This window comes from Armigeres subalbatus, chromosome 3, assembly GCF_024139115.2.
Source record: "Armigeres subalbatus isolate Guangzhou_Male chromosome 3, GZ_Asu_2, whole genome shotgun sequence".
In the NCBI taxonomy this organism is placed as follows: Eukaryota; Metazoa; Arthropoda; class Insecta; order Diptera; family Culicidae; genus Armigeres; species Armigeres subalbatus.
In genome coordinates, this window is record NC_085141.1 from 204,085,905 (window position 1) to 204,106,225 (window position 20,321).

The following is a 20,321-nucleotide window of genomic DNA, read 5'->3' on the forward strand; positions in this document are numbered from 1 at the left end:
TGAGACATGGTCCACTAGTGATGAGTTAACACTCCATTCGTGCCATTCATACCTTGTTGCCATGTCTTACCATTAATGCCTTCAAGCTCATTAGTTGCAATATAATTGCCTACATTTTGGCGAATTGTCAGCAATACGCACTGAGCTTTCATAACTTGGTTACATCGCATGTTCAAGAATTTGTGATATGCAAAGATGTATAACATTAAAATAATATTGAATTTTGCTTAACTTTAATTTCTTAATATTTTTTAAATAACCTCATTGCTACCACTACAGTTGGCAAGTCATTATTTGCTGGCCTTGAAAAATTCGTCAAAACGAAGGAAAGATTTGTTTCTTATCCGCAGTGAGTCATCACATTCTTATCAATAAGTTCATGATGTTTATAATTTTTAACATCAAAAATCTGATTATTAAATTCATTTGAGAATTTTAGTTTTAATATTTTTTTTATAGGGTACTTTTTTATTTTAGAATTAAGTTCAATACCACAGGGAAAGGAACAGGAGGTCTCCTCTGGGGACAGCCACAGGACCCGCCAAATGTAGTGCAAGAACTTCTTAAATTATAAGGAAGAGCAGGTCCAGGCTTTCACGTCGGTCAGCGCGGCAGAGTTGGCATAACGTAGCCATTGATGGCCGCTACTAGCGAGGAAGTCAGCAACAGAACTTCTCCTGATGCCTCAGTGGTCAGGGATCCAGGTGAACGTGATATTGGGCGCCATACCAGAAAGAATTCCCTGATGCTGCAACAATACTGGCGGCAGCTTCAGCCGTAATATTGCATTGGTTGGCCGGGATCTGGTTAGGTTAGGATCGGAGACTCGAGGATCCAAAGCCGATACTTTTTGGCGATGGCGATAGTTTTGTCGATGCCAGCAGGAGCCATCAGCCAGCTTCTTGCTCCGTGTCAGTGGACCCACGCCAATGGGGGGAGACCCGTGCCGGTCACATTACGCAGGATCCGATCAGCTGGATGGAGATAGTTAAGGTTGCCCTGATCAAGGTAAATAGGCACCGCCATTGATTTCTCGTTCAGTTAACAGCACGCCGAGTCTCCTCGTTCCACTACCTGAGGGCTTAACGGCTGAGACGGCATCTGGATTCCGGGATGGTTTATTGGGTAACAGCGACAAACGTTCAGTGAGGGATGAAGGAGGTTGGCCCGACCATGCAATGGACATAGCGCGCTCGTACTCCTCCCAATCCGCTTCACCATACTTCCAACGGCGATCCTTGATGTTTATAGAAGTGGAGCGTTAGCTAAGATCGGTATGGGGTAATCATTATTGTAGTGGCAAATTGTTAATTTCGAGTTATCTGTTCACATAAAACCTAAATAGCAGAAATCCCAACAATATGAAACTGAAGGTTGTCTGTAAAATAATCTTGAATCTCTCCTGAAACACTGAAAGCCAAATGAAAACCTAAACATTTTCATCAACCTTTCGGCGGAGGCGGAGCACTGTTGGTGTCCGGAATAATCACAGGGCTAACATCGCGTCTGTCCATCTGTTTCTAATCCGCAAGATCCGGTTTAACATATGCCACTTGAATATCCAGGTGTGAAGAGATCGTTGAAGAATGATGAATTCGGGCAGTAGATGCTCCGGGAGGTGACAACGTAGAAGAGCAGTGAACAGCCATCAAAAATGCCTTTATCAAAACTAGCGAAAACAACCGAAGATGAGCTGCGGAAAAAGTGGATTACTTATGTAACCTAGCGGAAGATTAGAAAGCGTAGAAAAGCAAAGCGGCAATGGAGCAGATCAGTCAAATACAAGTCTCGTTAAGGAGGGAAAAGGAAGTCAATCGCTGTTGAAGATGGAAGAAGCAGGCGTGTGTAGACTCCCCGGCCAATGAAGGGGAGAAAGCCGAACCACATGCAATATTTGATTTTTCTACGATATCTCATGACGCTTAAGCGGAGCAAAGATAAATCCGAGGAAGCCACTAAAAGGCGCGATATGTCCATTACATACCTGAACAGTTGAAATGTCGGTTCGAGCACTTCGACCCACTTTTTCAAGTTTCGACGCACGACCAGCCATCAATATAGCGATTCTATCCCCGCAAGAGTTGCATCAACTATCCTATCATATCTGGAATACCGTGACTTTTCTGGCTGCGATCGTGTCCGAAAACTGAAAGGGCATTATGCTACTGTTCATTATTAAAATTTTGTTCAAAGTTCATCTAAATTGGATATAGAAGCAGATAGACACGACATTTCGGAGACACAAGGTAGGATTATGTGGTGACCATATTATCCTGGGACAGGTCAACGAATTCCAAGAGTTTCCTTATTTGGTATTCATTGACTATGCACAAACATTCGATCATCTGAACCACGAACATAATTTATGAAACGAAAAAAAATAGAAAATCATTCCAAATCGATTCATAAATCAAATTAATTCAGGGGGTACAAATAGAGGGTTGTAAGTGGCAAACAATAACAATTATGTACATATAATAGTTTGTCACTTACCCTCTATTTGTACTCCCTCTATCAATTTGGATTCTGAAGAGGAAAGTAGCTATGGTTGAAAAACATTATAATGATAATTTAATTTTGCATGTATTTTATTTTCATAGATTTTTAAAACAATATTTTTATACCTACTTTATCAAACCGAATTGGCTAACATCGCCACTGCGCCAAGCTTGAACTTTATTCACTATGCATTTCACAAAGTTTGTTTTTTTTTCTGATGCATGCACACATACATAGAATATGAATCAACTTAATTCGGTCGCTATTTTCAGTACTTAGTTAAACATTGTATGATTTATTCCTTCTGAAAAAAATTGAAAATTTCGTCCGGTCAGTTCCCGTAGAGTTATTTTATACTGAGAGTTATTGCATCTCATGGATTTGATTACGCTTCATTATTGATAACTTCACAGCAAACTTCATACGGGAACAGACACACCTCCTATTTGGATACTAATGATCTCTACTTTTTCCACAGGACCAGTTCCAGTAGCGGTTCCTCAACCTGAACCTCACTCGGTTGGTGGCGTGTTAGTGCATATGCCGCATGTTTGTTCTGTATGTATATTTGATTTTCATTTTGTCCTATTTTATCTCGAATCCAATCAGCAACAATTGATCTAATGAAAATGTTTATATGTGACTATCTTTTTCGAGTGATTCATTCTCACCCAAGCCATCCTAAATACAAATGCAATAATGAAAAAAAAAATCACTAGTAATACCATTATTTTTATTACGTTTTTACTTTTGTCCTTTCTTTTCGAAAACTCTTTCCATTTGTTTAAATCTCCCAGATTCCTGAACGTGGTCGTGAAAAGGATATTTCTCAATTTATCCACGCTACTGATGAGGTACTTTGATGTGTTTCATGAAGCAGGCATTTATTTTACTCAAATCGTTCTGCTCTGAAGCGTATTCTACGACTGTTTCTACTTCGTGTCTTTCAAATGTTTTTACAATCAATGGTTTTTCGCAGTTTTATGTTATTTGATCGAATATTTATATTCATTCTGTTTGTTTGGTATTCTCTCATTAGTGTATCAATGTTCATTCCTTGCACTGTCTGGTCAAAACTACATTTGATGTATGGATGTTTGAAATCGGAACTATCATGTAAATATAAGCATTTTGATTATCAATTACTTATGTAGTTGTTCCAGATAGTAATAGAGTTTACCAAAACGAGGAAAATAATCAATTCATTATGCCGATTACTACTTGGAACATCTTTGTTATGTTGCTAAATTTTTAATTTTAGTTTCGATGATAATAAGCATTCATTATCTAAACTTTGATCTAAAGCGATGTAAAATTAGAAATGTTTTACTATCATTGTTACTGAAATTAAAATGTCACTGTAAATGCCTCTTATTACTTTGTGGTATACTATTCTTCGAAGAAAAAAAAATGAAAAAAAAGAAATATACATTTCTTTCAATACACGGCAGATATTTCCGTCCATTGTCGTAGGGGCTAAAACCAACGGAATCAACGTCCATGTGCTAACTTGAACTCCAATATACCAAAACGTATCTCCTGAGCTTACGATTTGGTACGGATGAGTTTGGCATTGAAGTGTCTTTTTCTTTGGGTTTCGAGACTATGCTGAAAAGACGAAAATGCCTGCCTTTACCCTACTACATCTTTACCTAAGCAAAAATACAAATACTATTTAGAGTGTTTGAGCGACCGAATGACCATCTCATAAGTTATTTAATAATATGAAAAACAAAATTCAGATTTCTAATAGAAATTGCCCTAGTGAATAAAGCAAAAAGTACCAAGTAATACAGATCCAGATGATTTTAAAACACTTTATTTCATTTTTAACGCTTCAAACAAGCCGTTTGGCTGCTGTAGTTATCGGTAGTTGAAAATAGGACCGATGTGGCCATGTTGTCCGACTCATATCGGAAACTTTCTGGGAACGGCTGTTGGATCGTCAAAAATGATGCCCTTATGGAGTTACGGCTGGTATCAAATTCAGGCGATAATATCGCCTCATTATAAAGTCAGATTCGTTATAGCGGAAGTCAATGATGTATTATCAATTCAGTAGAAACCCGAATTAGCCGCCAGCGAAGTTGGATTTTTCTCATAATCCATACGTTAAATCTAATTTCGGAAGTGGTGCGCTGTATAGCGCATCACCAAATGAAAACAGCGCACCACTTCCGAAGTTAGCTTTAGCGTACGGATTTTAAGAAAAATCCAACTTCGCTAATCGCCCATTTCGGCTTTCTACTGAATTGGTTTAAGATACTATTGCGGCAAAACTAATCGACTTAAACCGGTGGTTTTAACCATTGCCATAACGTCTGTTTTAATGGGCTTTCAAAAATTAAAACTGGTGTAAAAACCACATTTATTGACCGATTTCTTCGCATTGGACTAGATTTGGATCAATCCTCAGTATGGTTCCGGAATTATTCCAGAATCCGTTGGAGTCAGATGTTCCCGGAAAAAGTGACCATTTACAAATTTAAGCTAAACCAGGTCGTATGACACCTCAAACTTCATGATTTCACAAAACAACTATGGTGTTGGGGAACTGTTTGCCTTCTTTCCGCCTTCGATAATTATCCTTCAGCCCTCCAACACTCGACGTTATCTGACCATAACAACACAGGCTAAACTAATCGGTGGATTCTTCTTTTCTCCACCAGCACTATGACTCAAAGTCTGGGAATCTGGGACTGTTTTTCTTCCTTTGCCACATAAATAACACTCTCGAGTTTACATCAAAACCGTTTCACAAACAAACAACATTAATTTAACTAAAAGCACATTTTACGACACTACATTTATTTGGATCTTAACTTAACATTTCTGCTTACAAACTAACACATTAAAAACGAGTTGAAATTGAACGCGCGCGGCCTCTACGCTCGTCCGTAGCCTTTCTGGTTCTGGTGCACCTAACACCTACCGGTCATCATCTGATCGGGATCGCTCCGTGCGATGATTTGGGTTTCGGTCGGGTCCGACGCCTCTCATGTCCACTCTCATATCTCTCGTTATTAGCCGACATCACGTACAATCATTCTGGGCGACGTACTAGTTAAACCATACATGCAGGTACGAAGATCTTTCCATCATCCACTGCTATCCTGTAAACTACGTCGTCGTTGTCCACTGAAACTGCTGCGTCGTGTTTATATCGCAAATCGATCCGGTACAAACAGCGATGCAATATAACGATCTGTATAAGGCGCAGACGATCGATGCTGGTTGGGGCTACATTGCAAATTTCTAGCGCCGGTACAGGGTTGTAGTGACTGGGGGTGTGATGCTATTTCCAGACATCCTCACCCACCCAGAAATTGGTGTGATTTCTGAAAGAAAATAAAACATATCCTCTTCGAAAGGAAATGGGAGGGGATGGGATTCAATGTTTTCACTGCCTGAAAGCTACTGTTCAATTGGTGATTCCTGTATTGGCAAGAAACATAACTTCTCGACGGCTCGTTTAATATATCCATTAACGGTTTTCAATGTAACCACTCGAACCACTCCATCTGTTCCCGGATGGAGTTCGCTAATCCTTCCCATTCTCCACTTCATTGGTGGCAGATTTTCGTCGCGAATAACGACCAACCTTCCTTTCTCGATTTGAACTGGGCGTTGCCAACGTTTGGTTCTCCCTTGCAATTGGCACAAATACTCTCTACGCCATCGTCTCCAGAAGTCCTGTAGCTTCTTCTGCATTAGCTGCCAACGATCCAGTCGGTTCATCGGAACTGCTTCTAGATTTTGTTCCGGTAGCGCATGCAGAGAAGTGCCAATGAGAAAGTGAGCTGGTGTCAAGGGTTCCAAATCATTTGGGTCATCCGACATTGGAGTAAGAGGCCGTGAATTCAAGCATCCTTCTACTTGAACCAGCAGTGTGCTTAAATCCTCTGTCGATGGAGATGTTTCATCCATTACCTTAAGCAAATGCGCCTTTGCTGAACGAACAGCCGCCTCCCAAAGCCCTCCGAAGTGGGGCGAGGACGGCGGGTTGAAATGCCATTCGATCCCTTCTTCATTACACTCCTTAGCTACCTTCTCACGATGATCGGGGCACTTCAGCAACCGCAGCAAATCCACCATCTTGTTCCTAGCGCCAACGAAGTTCGTCCCGTTATCGGAATAAATATCCTGACATTTCCCTCTTCTGGCAATAAATCGACGAAGAGCTTGTAGAAAGCGTTCAGTCGTTAGATCCGTAACCAGCTCGAGATGCACTGCCTTTGTGCATTGACAAACGAAAATTGCCGCATACACTTTAACTAAGTACTGGTTTACGAGGTGCTGGTCTGATGTACAGTGGACCAAAAAAGTCCACCCCGGTTTGCGAAAATGGTCGTGATACTGTGACTCGTGGTGCTGGCAGCTCTCCCATGAACTGCTGAATTGGTGGAGGTTTACATCGGAAACACTTCATGCATTGATGCACAATGTAACGTGCCATATTTCGACCTCCCAAAGGCCAAAACCGGAGCCTAACAGCACCAAGTAACAGCTGAGGACCAGCATGCAGAAGCTTCAAATGGAAATGCTGAAGAACCATCCGTGTGAATTGATGACGTGCTGGTAGGACCAGCGGATGTTTTGCATCATGGGTCTCCACTGAATGCCCAAGGCGGCCGCCGACACGAATCACGTTGTCATCCGAGATGTACGGGTGGTACCAGCGAAGTGGGGATCGCCTAGACACTTCTTCTCCCTTAGCAAGTGCTTTCCACTCTCCTCCAAAGGTTTCTCTCTGCACTCGCCGAACTAGGGTCAGCTCTGCCGCGGCCAGCTCTCTGGTAGACAAAGGACTTCTTGCTGCAACACGGTTCTGCACGTCTGTTCTAAGTAGCTCCATTAACCGCAACCAATACGCAGTTCGGCGAATGAGGTCCGAATAGGACGAAAATTTCCCCAAATACCATTCGTTGAACTCTGCTTCCACCGAAACCGAACAGGATACCATTTCTCGTCGCCGCTCTTGATCCACTTGTTCCGAAGTCAACTCCGCTGATGAACATGGCCAGCCTTCCCGCTCTTGTTTCAGCCATTCCGGTCCCTCCCACCAGAAAGTATTCTCTACAATATCTTTTGGATTGATACCTCTAGAAATCAAGTCCGCCGGATTATCCTTGCCTGCAACATGCTGCCACTGTGACGGATTAGCTATAGATTGAATTTTCGCAACACGATTTGCCACGAACGTATTCCACAAATTCGGTGATGCTTGGATCCAACGCAATACACAGGTGGAATCGGACCAGAAAAACGCTCGAACTGGTATTTTGATTGATTCCCGAACCTTCTCGTACAGTTGTGCTGTTAACAATGCTCCACAAAGCTCCAGCCTTGGGATGGACTGTGTCTTCAACGGTGCCACCTTTGATTTCGAAGACAACAACCGGACTTTCACTTCTCCTTCATGGTCTTCACTCCTGATGTACACGCAGCCGCCAAATGCTTTGGTCGAAGCATCGCAGAAGCAATGGATTTCGACTACTACCGCTCTGGAAACCACCACACAGCGATCGATACGGAGTTCGTTCAATATGGGAAGTTGGTCATAATAGGATCTCCACAACTCACCCACCGTCGAAGGTAACGGCTGGTCCCAATCCAATGCCTGATTGTTGGTATCCTTGATCTTCCACAATAGCTGCATTATTGCCTTGGCCGTGGTAATAACTGCACCTATGAGTCCCAGTGGGTCGAATAGCGACGCAATCACCGACAGCACTTGCCGTTTTGACAGTTGTGAGGTGATGGGACATGCTGGAACGTCGAATTGGAATCGCAGTTGATCGGTATTCGGCATCCATGTCAGTCCGAGTGTTTTGACAGTCGGATCAGGGTCCAGGTTAATTCCTTCTGACAGACGAATTGCCAAATTGTCCTCGGCAACTCCTCCAGTACCTCCAGTTTGTTGGAAGCCCATTTCCTCAGCCGAAATCCTCCCTTAGAGGTCATTTCCTCCAACTGCTTCCGAACTTCGCTTGCTGCTTGAATCGTATCCGCTCCTGTGATAACGTCATCCATGTACGTATCTTCTGTAACTGCTCTAGCAGCCAGCGGGTACTGTAGCTTCTCTTCAGTTGCCAGCTGATTGAAAGTGCGTGTCGCTAGAAAAGGCGCAGGTTTTGTCCCGTAGGTGACAGTATTCAGCTGATACACATCAATAGCCGCACCGGTGTCGAAACGCCAAAGTATACATTGAAGATGTCGATCCTCCGGATAAATGAAGATTTGCCGAAACATCTTTTCCACGTCAGCCACCAGCATTATTTGCTTCATGCGACTTCGAAGCATGATCGATCGAAGGTCTTCTTGGACGATTGGACCCACCAGCAAAGCATCGTTCAGCGATACACCTGACGACGTTTTGCACGACGCATCAAAGACCACACGAACCTTCGTGGTGGTGCTAGCCTCTTTTATGACGGGATGGTGTGGTAGAAAACAACGTTTTTCGGACTCTGTTGTATCCTTCACCTTGGTCATGTGCCCCAGCTGTATGTACTCTGCCATAAACTGATGATACTGCTCCCGTAAATTAGCATCCCTAGCTAATCTGCGCTCCGTGCCTAGAAAACGCCGGTAGGCGATGTCCCGTGACTCACCAATCCTCGAAACGACGTCCTCATCCTTCGGCAACGAAACAGTATACCGACCGTCGGATTCCCTGTGAACCGACTGCTGGAACAATTCTTCACACCGTTGCTCCTCGGTGGAAAGAATCTTCGAAGTACCAACTTCTTCACTAGCCCAAAACCGTGCAATCAACTTTTCCAAAGTTGCTGTAGTTGCCGTGCTACAGTTAACACGTAGGCTCTCCGTGGGTTTTGTTTGACCTCCGCACACCACCCATCCAAAGACCGATTCATTGAATGTCGGCATTTGGTTTCCGATGGAAATTCTTCGACCAGATTCGAAGAAGTCAAAAAAGAACTCGATGCCCAACACCATGTCCACCGCACTGGGGCTGAAAAAGGCTGGATCCGCTAAACTAATCCCTTCAGGCATCTTCCATCCGTTCATGTTGACCTTCGCCGTTGGTAAATCCGCAGTTACCTTCGGCAGAACCAGGAAATTCACGTTCCGAGAGAAATCCGTGATTCTTGAGCACACCATTGCTTGAATCCTGTGCTTCACCTTTGAAGCTGCTTGACCTATACCAAGGACCGAGATGTTCACCTTTTCTCGACGCGTCCTCAGTCGTTGGCTCAACCGTTCTGCGATAAAATTGCTTTCAGAGCCGGAGTCCAGCAACGCTCGAGCTGAAAATCGGCTACCCTCGTCATCTTCCACGATAACGACCGCCGTGGCCAGAAGGACATGGGAGGAGAACTGCTGAGCTGCACCAGATATTGTAGAATCGGTGGCGACCACGTTCACCACCTGGGCGGATGTCGAACCCGAATGCTCGCCAGCATCCGGAGGAGGAGAATTGTTGCGTTCCGTAGCAGCAGCGACCTTTGCTGATCCATCTTTCCCAGATTTGAAACACACCAATGTGTTGTGACGACCTTGACAGCTGCGGCAGAAATATTTAGACGGGCAATTCTTCGCTATGTGACCCGGCCGGAAGCAATTCCTACACAGGGAGTTTGACCTCAACACCGCCTCCCTCTCTCGCACCGACAACCGTTGAAAAGAAGAACACTGATAAAGCGGATGGTTCTCCTTACAAACCGTACATCGTCCCCCAGACGATTGTACGGAGCCGTAGCTGGCCTTCACAGCTGACGACTTCTGCTTCATTGGCTGTTGCGATTGATGGGATCCCTTGTTGTCCGAAGTCTTCGTTGGGAGTGATTCCAGGATTCGTATCCGACGACGCATGAAATCAGTTAGATCTGCCAACGTGTCCTGTTCCTTGATAGATGAATGTTCTTCCCATCCTCTTCGAGTTACAGGATCCAACCGAGTTGTCAGCAAGTTAACAAGTAGAAGATCCTTGTACTCCTCGGGTTTAACCACTTGATCCAAGTTCTGGACCACTCTCTCGAACCTGTCCATCAGGGTATGCAAGTCCACTACCGACTCCTTAGATAGTGTTGGCAAGTTGAACAATGCTTGCACTTGACGCTTCTTCAACAGCTTGCTGTTATCGTACCTCTTAATCAGCAAATCCCAAGCCACCTGGTAGTTTGCTTTAGTTATCTTCAAGGGATCGATGAGGTTCTTTGGTTCACCTTGAAGACAGCCCTTCAAGTAGTGAAATTTCTCCACTTCCGGCAAGTCCGTCTTTCTATGGATGAGGGAGGTATACAAGTCACGAAAGCTGATCCACTCGTCGATGTCACCGTTGAAAGTCTGGAGCTTGATTTGAGGCAAACGAACATGATCAAGTGTACCATGCCCGTGCGGTAACGTCTCGTTTCCTCGCATCGACGAATCCACATCATCAGCTCCCGCCAGTTCCTTGACCTTATCCATAAGAAAAGCCTTACACTCATAGAACTTATCGCTATACCCTAACCTAGCCGCATCAAACTCTCCTTCCTCATCCTCAAAGTCATCGTGAGCCTGGATGTCATTCAAAGTCTCCTCGTACCGTCCCCACAACTCATCAATTCGCTGCAGACGAATGTTGATCGCGCTAACAGTACAGGTCGGCTGGTAGTTCTGTACGAATCTGAAGATGTCGTCCAAAGCCGTCTGGATGTTCTTGAGCTGGACCATAAACAGCTTCAGCGCTGGCGGCTTCTTATCCTTGGGAGGCATTGGTGTACGTCACTCGATCCGACAAAAGAGAAATAGGATGGTGTAGAGATCCAAAAGTCCTAAGCTTCGGCAGACATATACTGTAGAAGCCTACCTGGAGAACAATATGCTGCACCGAGATCTGCTACACCGCATCCAACAGGATCACGTCACGATCGTTCAGCTCACAGCAGGTACGGATACACAGCAACAGCACACGAAACACAACTCGTAATAATCAATTGGAGAAGAGGAAAAGGGCATGTAATATTCCGGAAGTCCTAGGCTTCGGCAGGCATATACTGTAGAACTCACCTAGGAGAACTAACAGCTTTACGGTTCTATTCCAAAACCGTTACAAACTTCCAAATTTCACAGGTGGGGCATCCAATGTATAACAGTAGCTCAATAATCAGGGTGGGATCCAAGAAGAGGAAATATGCATGTAGTATGCAGAGATTTAGGCCTCGGCCAGACATATACTGTTCAACTAACCCGGAACAACATAAACAGCACCAATCCAAATAGAAAAGCAAGCGTATCCAAATCGAGATGATTGTTCTGGTAACGAACAGTTTTTATGCAGGGACTCGTAGCCAATGAATTGAAGAGGATAATTTCAAATTACAAAGTGTATATTTCTGCGTCCCGCTTCGGTGACATATACAATTCAAAAGCACTCACCCAGACAGAAGATATACGTTGCCGCCTCTTCAACCACGGCGCATCGATCGTATGTTCCGGGATACCAACGGTGTCCTAGATCCAAAGCAATTGATCGGTGTCCTAGCGCCCATGCACAATTCGTCTTGGATCGTCTCGGCATTCACCGCAATCCAATACAGCGAGGTCCAGGGAAAAATGTCGAAAAATGTGTGTTAGTTTCATGCAATCCTAACGACGACTGGACATATACTGAACTTAAATATTTACCTGGAAAACCAGTTTATACGCTGGTTCAGTAGTCCACAGCAAGCCGATCGTCTTTTCCAAACCGCGAAGATGGACCTCAATCCTCGAGCGTAGTGATCCTTGTAGTGTCGTGATGAAGAACCCCTGTCTGTGCACAACTCGATGGCTACCGCGCCAAATATCCGCGAGTGAAATGATGGCTACCCTTAATTGTTCCGATCCAATGGCAATGGCTTCACAATGGCGCAATAATCCTCCACAATCGATTCTCCAAATCCGATTGAAAACCAAGTTCCTTTCAATCCCTTTCCGGTCCGTCCGATCCGGTTCGTTCAGGACCAAAATGTTGGGGAACTGTTTGCCTTCTTTCCGCCTTCGATAATTATCCTTCAGCCCTCCAACACTCGACGTTATCTGACCATAACAACACAGGCTAAACTAATCGGTGGATTCTTCTTTTCTCCACCAGCACTATGACTCAAAGTCTGGGAATCTGGGACTGTTTTTCTTCCTTTGCCACTAAAATAACACTCGAGTTTACATCAACCGTTTCACAAAAACTACATTTATTTATCTAAAGCACACTTTACGACACTACATTTATTTGGATCTTAACTTAACATTTTTGCTTACAAACTAACACATTAAAACGGGTTGAAATTGAACGCGCGCAGCCTCTACGCTCGTCCGTAGCCTTTCTGGTTCTGGTGCACCTAACACCTACCGGTCATCATCTGATCAGGATCGCTCCGTGCGATGATTTGGGTTTGAGTCGGGTCCGACGCCTCTCATGTCCACTCTCATATCTCTCGTTATTAGCCGACATCACGTACAATCATTCTGGGCGACGTACTAGTTAAACCATACATGCAGGTACGAAGATCTTTCCATCATCCACTGCTATCCTGTAAACTACGTCGTCGTTGTCCACTGAAACTGCTGCGTCGTGTTTATATCGCAAATCGATCCGGTACAAACAGCGATGCAATATAACGATCTGTATAAAGGCGCAGACGATCGATGCTGGTTGGGGCTACATTGCAAATTTCTAGCGCCGGTACAGGGTTGTAGTGACTGGGGGTGTGATGCTATTTCCAGACATATGGGAATGATATTTTTAGCGTTCTTGATCCACGCGGGATCTATCCGGCAACAATCCAGGGGACCTCCGGACAACTGACCCCAAAGAATTCTGGAATATCTCTGGATCCGTACTGAGGATTGACTCAACATAGTGAAATGGGATCCATCCGGATGGAATGCAACTAGTTGCGAAGGAATCGGTCAAGACATGTCGTTTTTACAGCAATTTTGATTTTTGAAGAGACACCAGGGATAGAAAGGTTAATGGGGCAGCCTTCTCACTAACGCTAAAGGATATATCCTGCTAAATGTTTTTAGTGGTAAAACTGCGCCCAAAACTATCCGTCATCAACAATATTCGGTACCGACGGCCACCGCAGTACGACCTAGAGCAACTGAAGCAACCTGCATATGCGCAGCATCTCGAGGCAGCGTTGCCGGAAGAGGGTGAGCTCGATGGGCCCTCTCTTGAGGACTGCTGGAATACAGTTAAACCAGTCATTAACAATGCACAACAACGTCGGGTATGTGGGACGAAGTCGACGGAATGATTAGTTCGACGAAGAGTGCAGACAGATTCTGGAGGAGAAGAACGCAGCGCGGTCGCGCTGCAGCAAGGTACTTGGCAAAACGTTGAACGTTATAGGCGGAAGCTATCAGAACCATCCCGCAAAGGCTTCGTGCCACGAGCTGATGGATAAGGATGGGAGCATCTTGACGGACGAACGTGTGGTGATCGAAAGTTCAGTTCAGCGGACGATGGAAGCCAACCAGCTCCCACCTTGAGAGAAGTTAAGGATACCATTCAACAGACCAAGAAGGATGTTTTACTATCATTGTTATGGTATCGGAGCTAAGCTCATTAGCATGGGCCCGAAAAAGCTGGCCACTTGCCTGCACAAACTGATAGTCAGAATCTGGGAAACTGAACAGCTAGCGGAGGAGTGGAAGGAAGGAGTCATACGCCCCATCTACAAGAAAGGCGACAAGCTGGAAAGTGAGAACTTTCGAGCGATCACTATCCTTAATGCCGCCTACAAAGTGATATCCCCGATCATTTTCCGTCGTCTGTTACCATTAGTGAATGTGTTCGTGGAAAGTTATCAAGCCGGCTTCGTCGACGGCCGCTCGACAACGAAACAGATCGTTACTGTACGGCAAATCCTTCAAAAATGCCGTTAATACCAGGTCCCAATGCACCATCTGTTCATTGCTTTCAAGGCGGCATACGACAGTATACACTGCGTAGAGCTATGGAAAATTATGGACGAGAACAGCTTCCCTGGGAAGCTTACCAGACTAATAAAAGCAACGGTGGGTGATGTGCAAAACGGTGTGAAGATTTCGGGCGAACACTCCATGCAGTTCGTTCGAATCGCGCCGGGACTAAGACAAGGTGATGGACTTTCGTACCTGTTGTTCAACAATGCGCTGGAAAGTGTTATGCGGAGAGCCGCTACGCCGGGGTACGATTTTCAACAGATCCAGTAAATTTATTTGTTTCGCGGATGACATGGACATTGTCGGCCGAACAATTGCAAAGGTGGCAGAACTGTACACCCGCCTGAAACGTGAAGCAACAAAAGTTGTACTGGTGGTGAAAGTACATGCTTGTGGGCAGAACCGAGCGTGACAGGGCCCGCTTGGAAAATAGTGTTATGATAGACGAAACCAGAAGAAACTGCGGTCAAAAAAAGATTCACTACCGCACCAAATGTGTCATGTACAAAACGCTGATAAAACCGGTGGACATGCAACATGGACAATGCTCGAGGAGAACTTGCAAGCACTCGCAGTATTCGAGGAACGGGTGCTTAGGAACATCTTTTGCGGTGTGCAAAAATATGGGGTGTAGTGTGAAGGATTAACCAAGAGTATCCAGAAGGTAGCTAAAGCCGGAAGGGTACGATGGGTACATGATGCACGAATGCCGAACAGCAACCCTGCAAAGATGGTGTTCGTTTCCGATCCGGCAGGTAGGAGACGGCGTGGAGCGCTGCGAGCGCGGTGGGCTGAATAGGTACAGAATCGCAAGCAGCACACATGTTCAGGGGCAGCAGGGACTATGTCCAAGGGCTTGACGATCCCTCCCCAGGCCATCTGCGAGTTGTGGCGCCTGCCTAGGATGTGGTGGGGTTTGACAGTGGGCCCTGTTAAACCTCTATAAAAAGCTGCATGTATCCGCAAGTAGGCTCCGCCAAAGCGACCGTGTGCCGCTCAAAGCGCACAAGCCCAAGTCCTGGTGTTAGGTGGGACGCTAAACAGCCCTGACACGACGGTCCTCCGACGAGACAGGAGGTTTGCGCAGGCCCAATAAGCCGCCTTTAAAAACAACTATTACGAACGACATAGAAAATAATACGACTCGATACAATCGGCAACGACCTAGGCGACGAACAAAGGATCACGATTGGAAGCTTGGAACATGGAACTGCAAGTCGCTAGGCTTCGCAGGTTGCTATAGGATAATCTACGATGAATTACATCCCCGCAACTTCGATGTCGTAGCGCTGCAGGAAATCTGCTGGACAGGACAGAAAGTGTGGAAAAGCGGGCATCGAGCGGCTTCCTTCTACCAAAGCTGTGGCACCACCAACGAGCTGGGAACCGGCTTCATAGTGCTGGGAAAGATGCGCCAACGCGTGATTGGGTGGCAGCCAATCAACGCAAGGATGTGCAAGCTGAGGATAAAAGGCCGTTTCTTCAACTATAGCATCATCAATGTGCACTGCCTACACGAAGGGTGATCCGACGACGAGAAAGAAGCGTTCTATGCGCAGCTGGAGCAGACATACGATGGATGCCCACTGCGGGACGTCAAAATCGTCATCGGTGACATGAACGCTCAGGTAGGAAGGGAGGAAATGTATAGACCGGTCATCGGACCGGATAGTCTGCATACCGTATCGAACAACAACGGCCAACGATGCATAAACTTTGCAGCCTCCCGCGGAATGGTAGTCCGAAGCACTTTCTTCCCCGTAAGAATATCCACAAGGCCACATGGAAATCACCTAATCAAGTAACGGAAAACCAAATTGACCACGTTCTAATCGACGGTAAATTCTTCTCCGACATCACGAACGTACGCACTTACCGCAGTGCGAATATTGAATCCGACCACTACCTCGTCGCAGTATGTCTGCGCTCAAAACTCTCGACGGTGATCAACACGCGTCGGAGTCGTCCGCCGCGGCTAAACATTGGGCGGCTACAAGACGGTAGACTAGCCCAAGACTACGCGCAGCAGCTGGAAGTGGCACTCCCAACGGAAGAGCAGCTAGGCGCAGCATCTCTTGAAGATGGCTGGAGAGATATTCGATCCGCCATTGGAAGCACCGCAACCGCTGCACTAGGCATGGTGGCTCCGGATCAGAGAAACGACTGGTATGACGGCGAATGTGAGCAGTTAGTTGAGGAGAAGAATGCAGCATGGGCGAGATTGCTGCAGTACCGCACGAGGGCGAACGAGGCACGATACAAACGGGCGCGGAACAGACAAAACTCGATTTTCCGGAGGAAAAAGCGCCAGCAGGAAGATCGAGACCGTGAAGAAACGGAGGAATTGTACCGCACGAAAGTTCTATGAGAAGTTGAACCGTTCACGTAAGGGCCACGTGCCACAGCCCGATATGTGTAAGGACATAAACGGGAACCTTCTTACGAACGAGCGTGAGGTGATCCAAAGGTGGCGGCCGCACTACGAAGAGCACCTGAATGGCGATATGGCAGACAACGGTGGCGGTATGGTAATGAACCTAGGAGCACGCGCGCAGGACATGCGACTTCCAGCTCCGAATCTCCAGGAAATCCAGGAGGAGATCGGCCGGCTGAAAAACAACAAAGCCCCTGGAGTTGACCAACTACCAGGAGAGCTGTTTAAACACGGTGGTGAAGCACTGGCTAGAGCGCTGCATTGGGTGATTACCAAGGTTTTGAGAGGATGAGGTTCTGCCGCAGGAGTGGATGGAAGGTGTCGTGTGTCCCATCTACAAAAAGGGCGATAAGCTGGATTGTAGCAACTACCGCGCAATCACATTGCTGAACGCCGCCTACAAGGTACTCTCCCAAATTTTATGCCGTCGACTAACACCAATTGCAAGAGAGTTCGTGGGGCAGTACCAGGCGGGATTTATGGGTGAACGCTCTACCACAGACCAGGTGTTCGCCATACGTCAGGTATTGCAGAAATGCCGCGATCATCTATTTATTGACTTCAAAGCCGCATATGATACAATCGATCGGGACCAGCTATGGCAGCTAATGCACGAAAACGGATTTCCGGATAAACTGATACGGTTGATCAAGGCGACGATGGATCGGGTGATGTGCGTAGTTCGAGTTTCAGGGGCATTCTCGAGTCCCTTCGAAACCCGTAGAGGGTTAAGGCAAGGTGATGGTCTTTCGTGTCTGCTATTCAACATCGCTTTGGAGGGAGTAATACGAAGGGCAGTGATTGACACGAGTGGTACGATTTTCACGAAGTCCGTCCAGTTATTTGGTTTCGCCGACGACATTGATATCATGGCACGTAACTTTGAGAGGATGGAGGAAGCCTACATCAGACTGGAAAGCGAAGCTAAACGGATTGGACTAGTCATCAACACGTCGAAGACGAAGTACATGATAGGAAGAGGCTCAAGAGAGGTCAATGTGAGCCACCCACCACGAGTTTCTATCGGTGGTGACGAAATCGAGGTGGTTGAAGAATTCGTGTACTTGGGCTCACTGGTGACCGCCGATAACGATACCAGCAGAGAAATTCGGAGACGCATAGTGGCTGGAAATCGTACGTACTTTGGACTCCGCAAGACGCTTCGATCGAATAGAGTTCGCCGCCGTACCAAACTGACTATCTATAAAACGCTTATAAGACCGGTAGTTCTCTACGGACACGAGACCTGGACGATGCTCGTGGAGGACCAACGCGCACTGGGAGTTTTCGAAAGGAAAGCGTTGCGTACCATCTATGGTGGGTTGCAGATGGCGGACGGTACGTGGAGGAGGCGAATGAACCACGAGTTGCATCAGCTGTTGGGAGAACCATACATCGTTCACACCGCGAAAATCGGAAGACTGCGGTGGGCCGGGCACGTAGCCAGAATGTCTGACAGTAATCCGGCGAAAATGGTTCTCGACAACGATCCGACTTGAACAAGAAGACGAGGTGCACAGCGGGCAAGGTGGATCGATCAGGTGGAGGACGACTTGCGGACCCTCCGCAGACTGCGTGGTTGGCGAAGTGCAGCCATGGACCGAGCTGAATGGAGAAGTCTTTTATGTGCAGCACAGGCCACTCCGGCCTTAGTCTGATGATAAATAAATACACATGTTGTAGATAAGTTAACGTAACTCTTATACAACCAAATTTGGTCACATTTGAGTTGCTGCAACCAAATCAGTGTGAATTGTGCTACTCGGGATGACTTGGCGAGCGTGGGGCGCATTCAAGGATGGAGAGATGCGGCCTCCAATCGTGTAGTGTGGTGTCAAATTATTGATTCAGTGTTATCTGTTTAGATCAGGCATTGCAATTTATCCCATCATTTGATCTTTTGAGCAAAGATACTGATGATATGCTGGGATATCGATCTTAGCTATCTATCTGCTCAGTAAACAAAGTGCAATGTTCGCCATGGAGAAACGTTTCTTCATCGCTTTTGTTGTAGCAACGCCCTCGCAACGTGAACAAACCCCGAACCGCACTGGCTATCAGGATCATCATCAAATGCTCAAATGATAATATCTTTCCAGAGTGCTCTTTGATTAGGGATAATATATTTGTACAGGCAAAGATGATATCCTGTGCTCAGATGATATTGCAATGCTTAGTTTAGATGTAAGCTTAACCAGCTGGATGCATGGTTGGAGAGGGGTATACGTCTAGCGATCACCAAAAGTATCGTTTCTGTGTGAGCTATAAGTAGGATAAGGTCATAGTTGATCAGGGATAAAGGACGTTGCAGTTCGTTCCAGAACTACTCACGGAGAGTCTGCGATGGGAGGTTACCACACGAGATCTGAGTCGAGACGAAATAACTGCGGTCTTAACACGAATATGCGATGCGTCTACGTGAAGGAAACGCCATACGGCTGTCAACTAGCTTACTAGTACAAAAGGATTCTCCGTAGAACCTATTAGAAAACTAAAATAAGGCTGCAAAGTATCCACACATCATCTGTTCATCGACTTCAAAGCCGATGGCACGTAACTTTGAAAAGATGGAGGAACCCTACATCAGGCTCACCCAACACGACTTTGTATCGGTGGTGACGAAATCGAGGTACTTAAAGAATTCGTATACTTGGGCTCATTGGCGACCGCCAAAAACGTTGCCAGCAGAAAAATTCTGAGACGCATCATGTAAGAAAATCGCACGTACCTCGAACTTCGCAAGGCTTCGAATAGAGTTCACCGCCATACCAAATTGACTATCTCCAATTAGACCAATTAGACTCTACGAACACGAGACCTGACAAATTTTTATGGAGGCCCAAACACGCACTTCGAAGTAAATAAATAAATTCTAAATAAAAGTGCTGCGTACCATCTATGGTGGGATGCAGATAGAAGATGATTCATGGAGGAATTTCATTAGCAGTTGTTTTTTTTTGGGAGAGTCATCCATCATTCAAACTGCGAAAACTATGGTGAACCGGGCACGTCGCCAGTATGTCAGACAATAACCCGGTGAAAATGGTTCTAGATAGCGACTAGAATAGACTAGACTATGGGCACTAGAAGGTGAGGTGCGCAGCGAGGAAGGTTAATAGTTAGGTGGAAGACGAGGAGGGTTGATAGATTAGGTAGACTACGTGGTTAACGACGCGCAGCTCGAGTTCACTGGAGACGATTTTTATATACTGCAGAGTCCAGTCCAGTCTTGGTCTGAATAAATAACAACAATATAATCTCGTGTTACCATAGAGACGATTGTATAGATGAATTTTGCTCATCCAAAAAATGTATGTTTCATGTAGGGTGAATGCAACGGGTTTGGCCACCTTAGTGCCAAATTTGGCCAACCAAAAAATGCATATTTTTCAAAAACTATCCATCAGTTTCAACAGCAAAGAAGCATATGGGATATATTTACTGTTAGAGCTAATGAAATCCTTGGAAATTG

General features: G+C 45.8%; 1 protein-coding gene across 3 annotated transcripts in view; it reads left to right on the plus strand.

Annotated features, from left to right (window-relative positions):
* LOC134226959 (protein unc-79 homolog) overlaps positions 1-20,321 on the plus strand; it is an 82,315-nt gene that overhangs the window by 22,322 nt on the left and 39,672 nt on the right. For all 3 annotated transcript variants that reach the window (XM_062708106.1, XM_062708105.1, XM_062708108.1), the window contains exons 11-12: positions 2,978-3,057; positions 3,297-3,353. In XM_062708106.1, the coding sequence (XP_062564090.1) occupies positions 2,978-3,057; positions 3,297-3,353 (137 nt within the window). The remainder of the gene's footprint in view (positions 1-2,977; positions 3,058-3,296; positions 3,354-20,321) is intronic.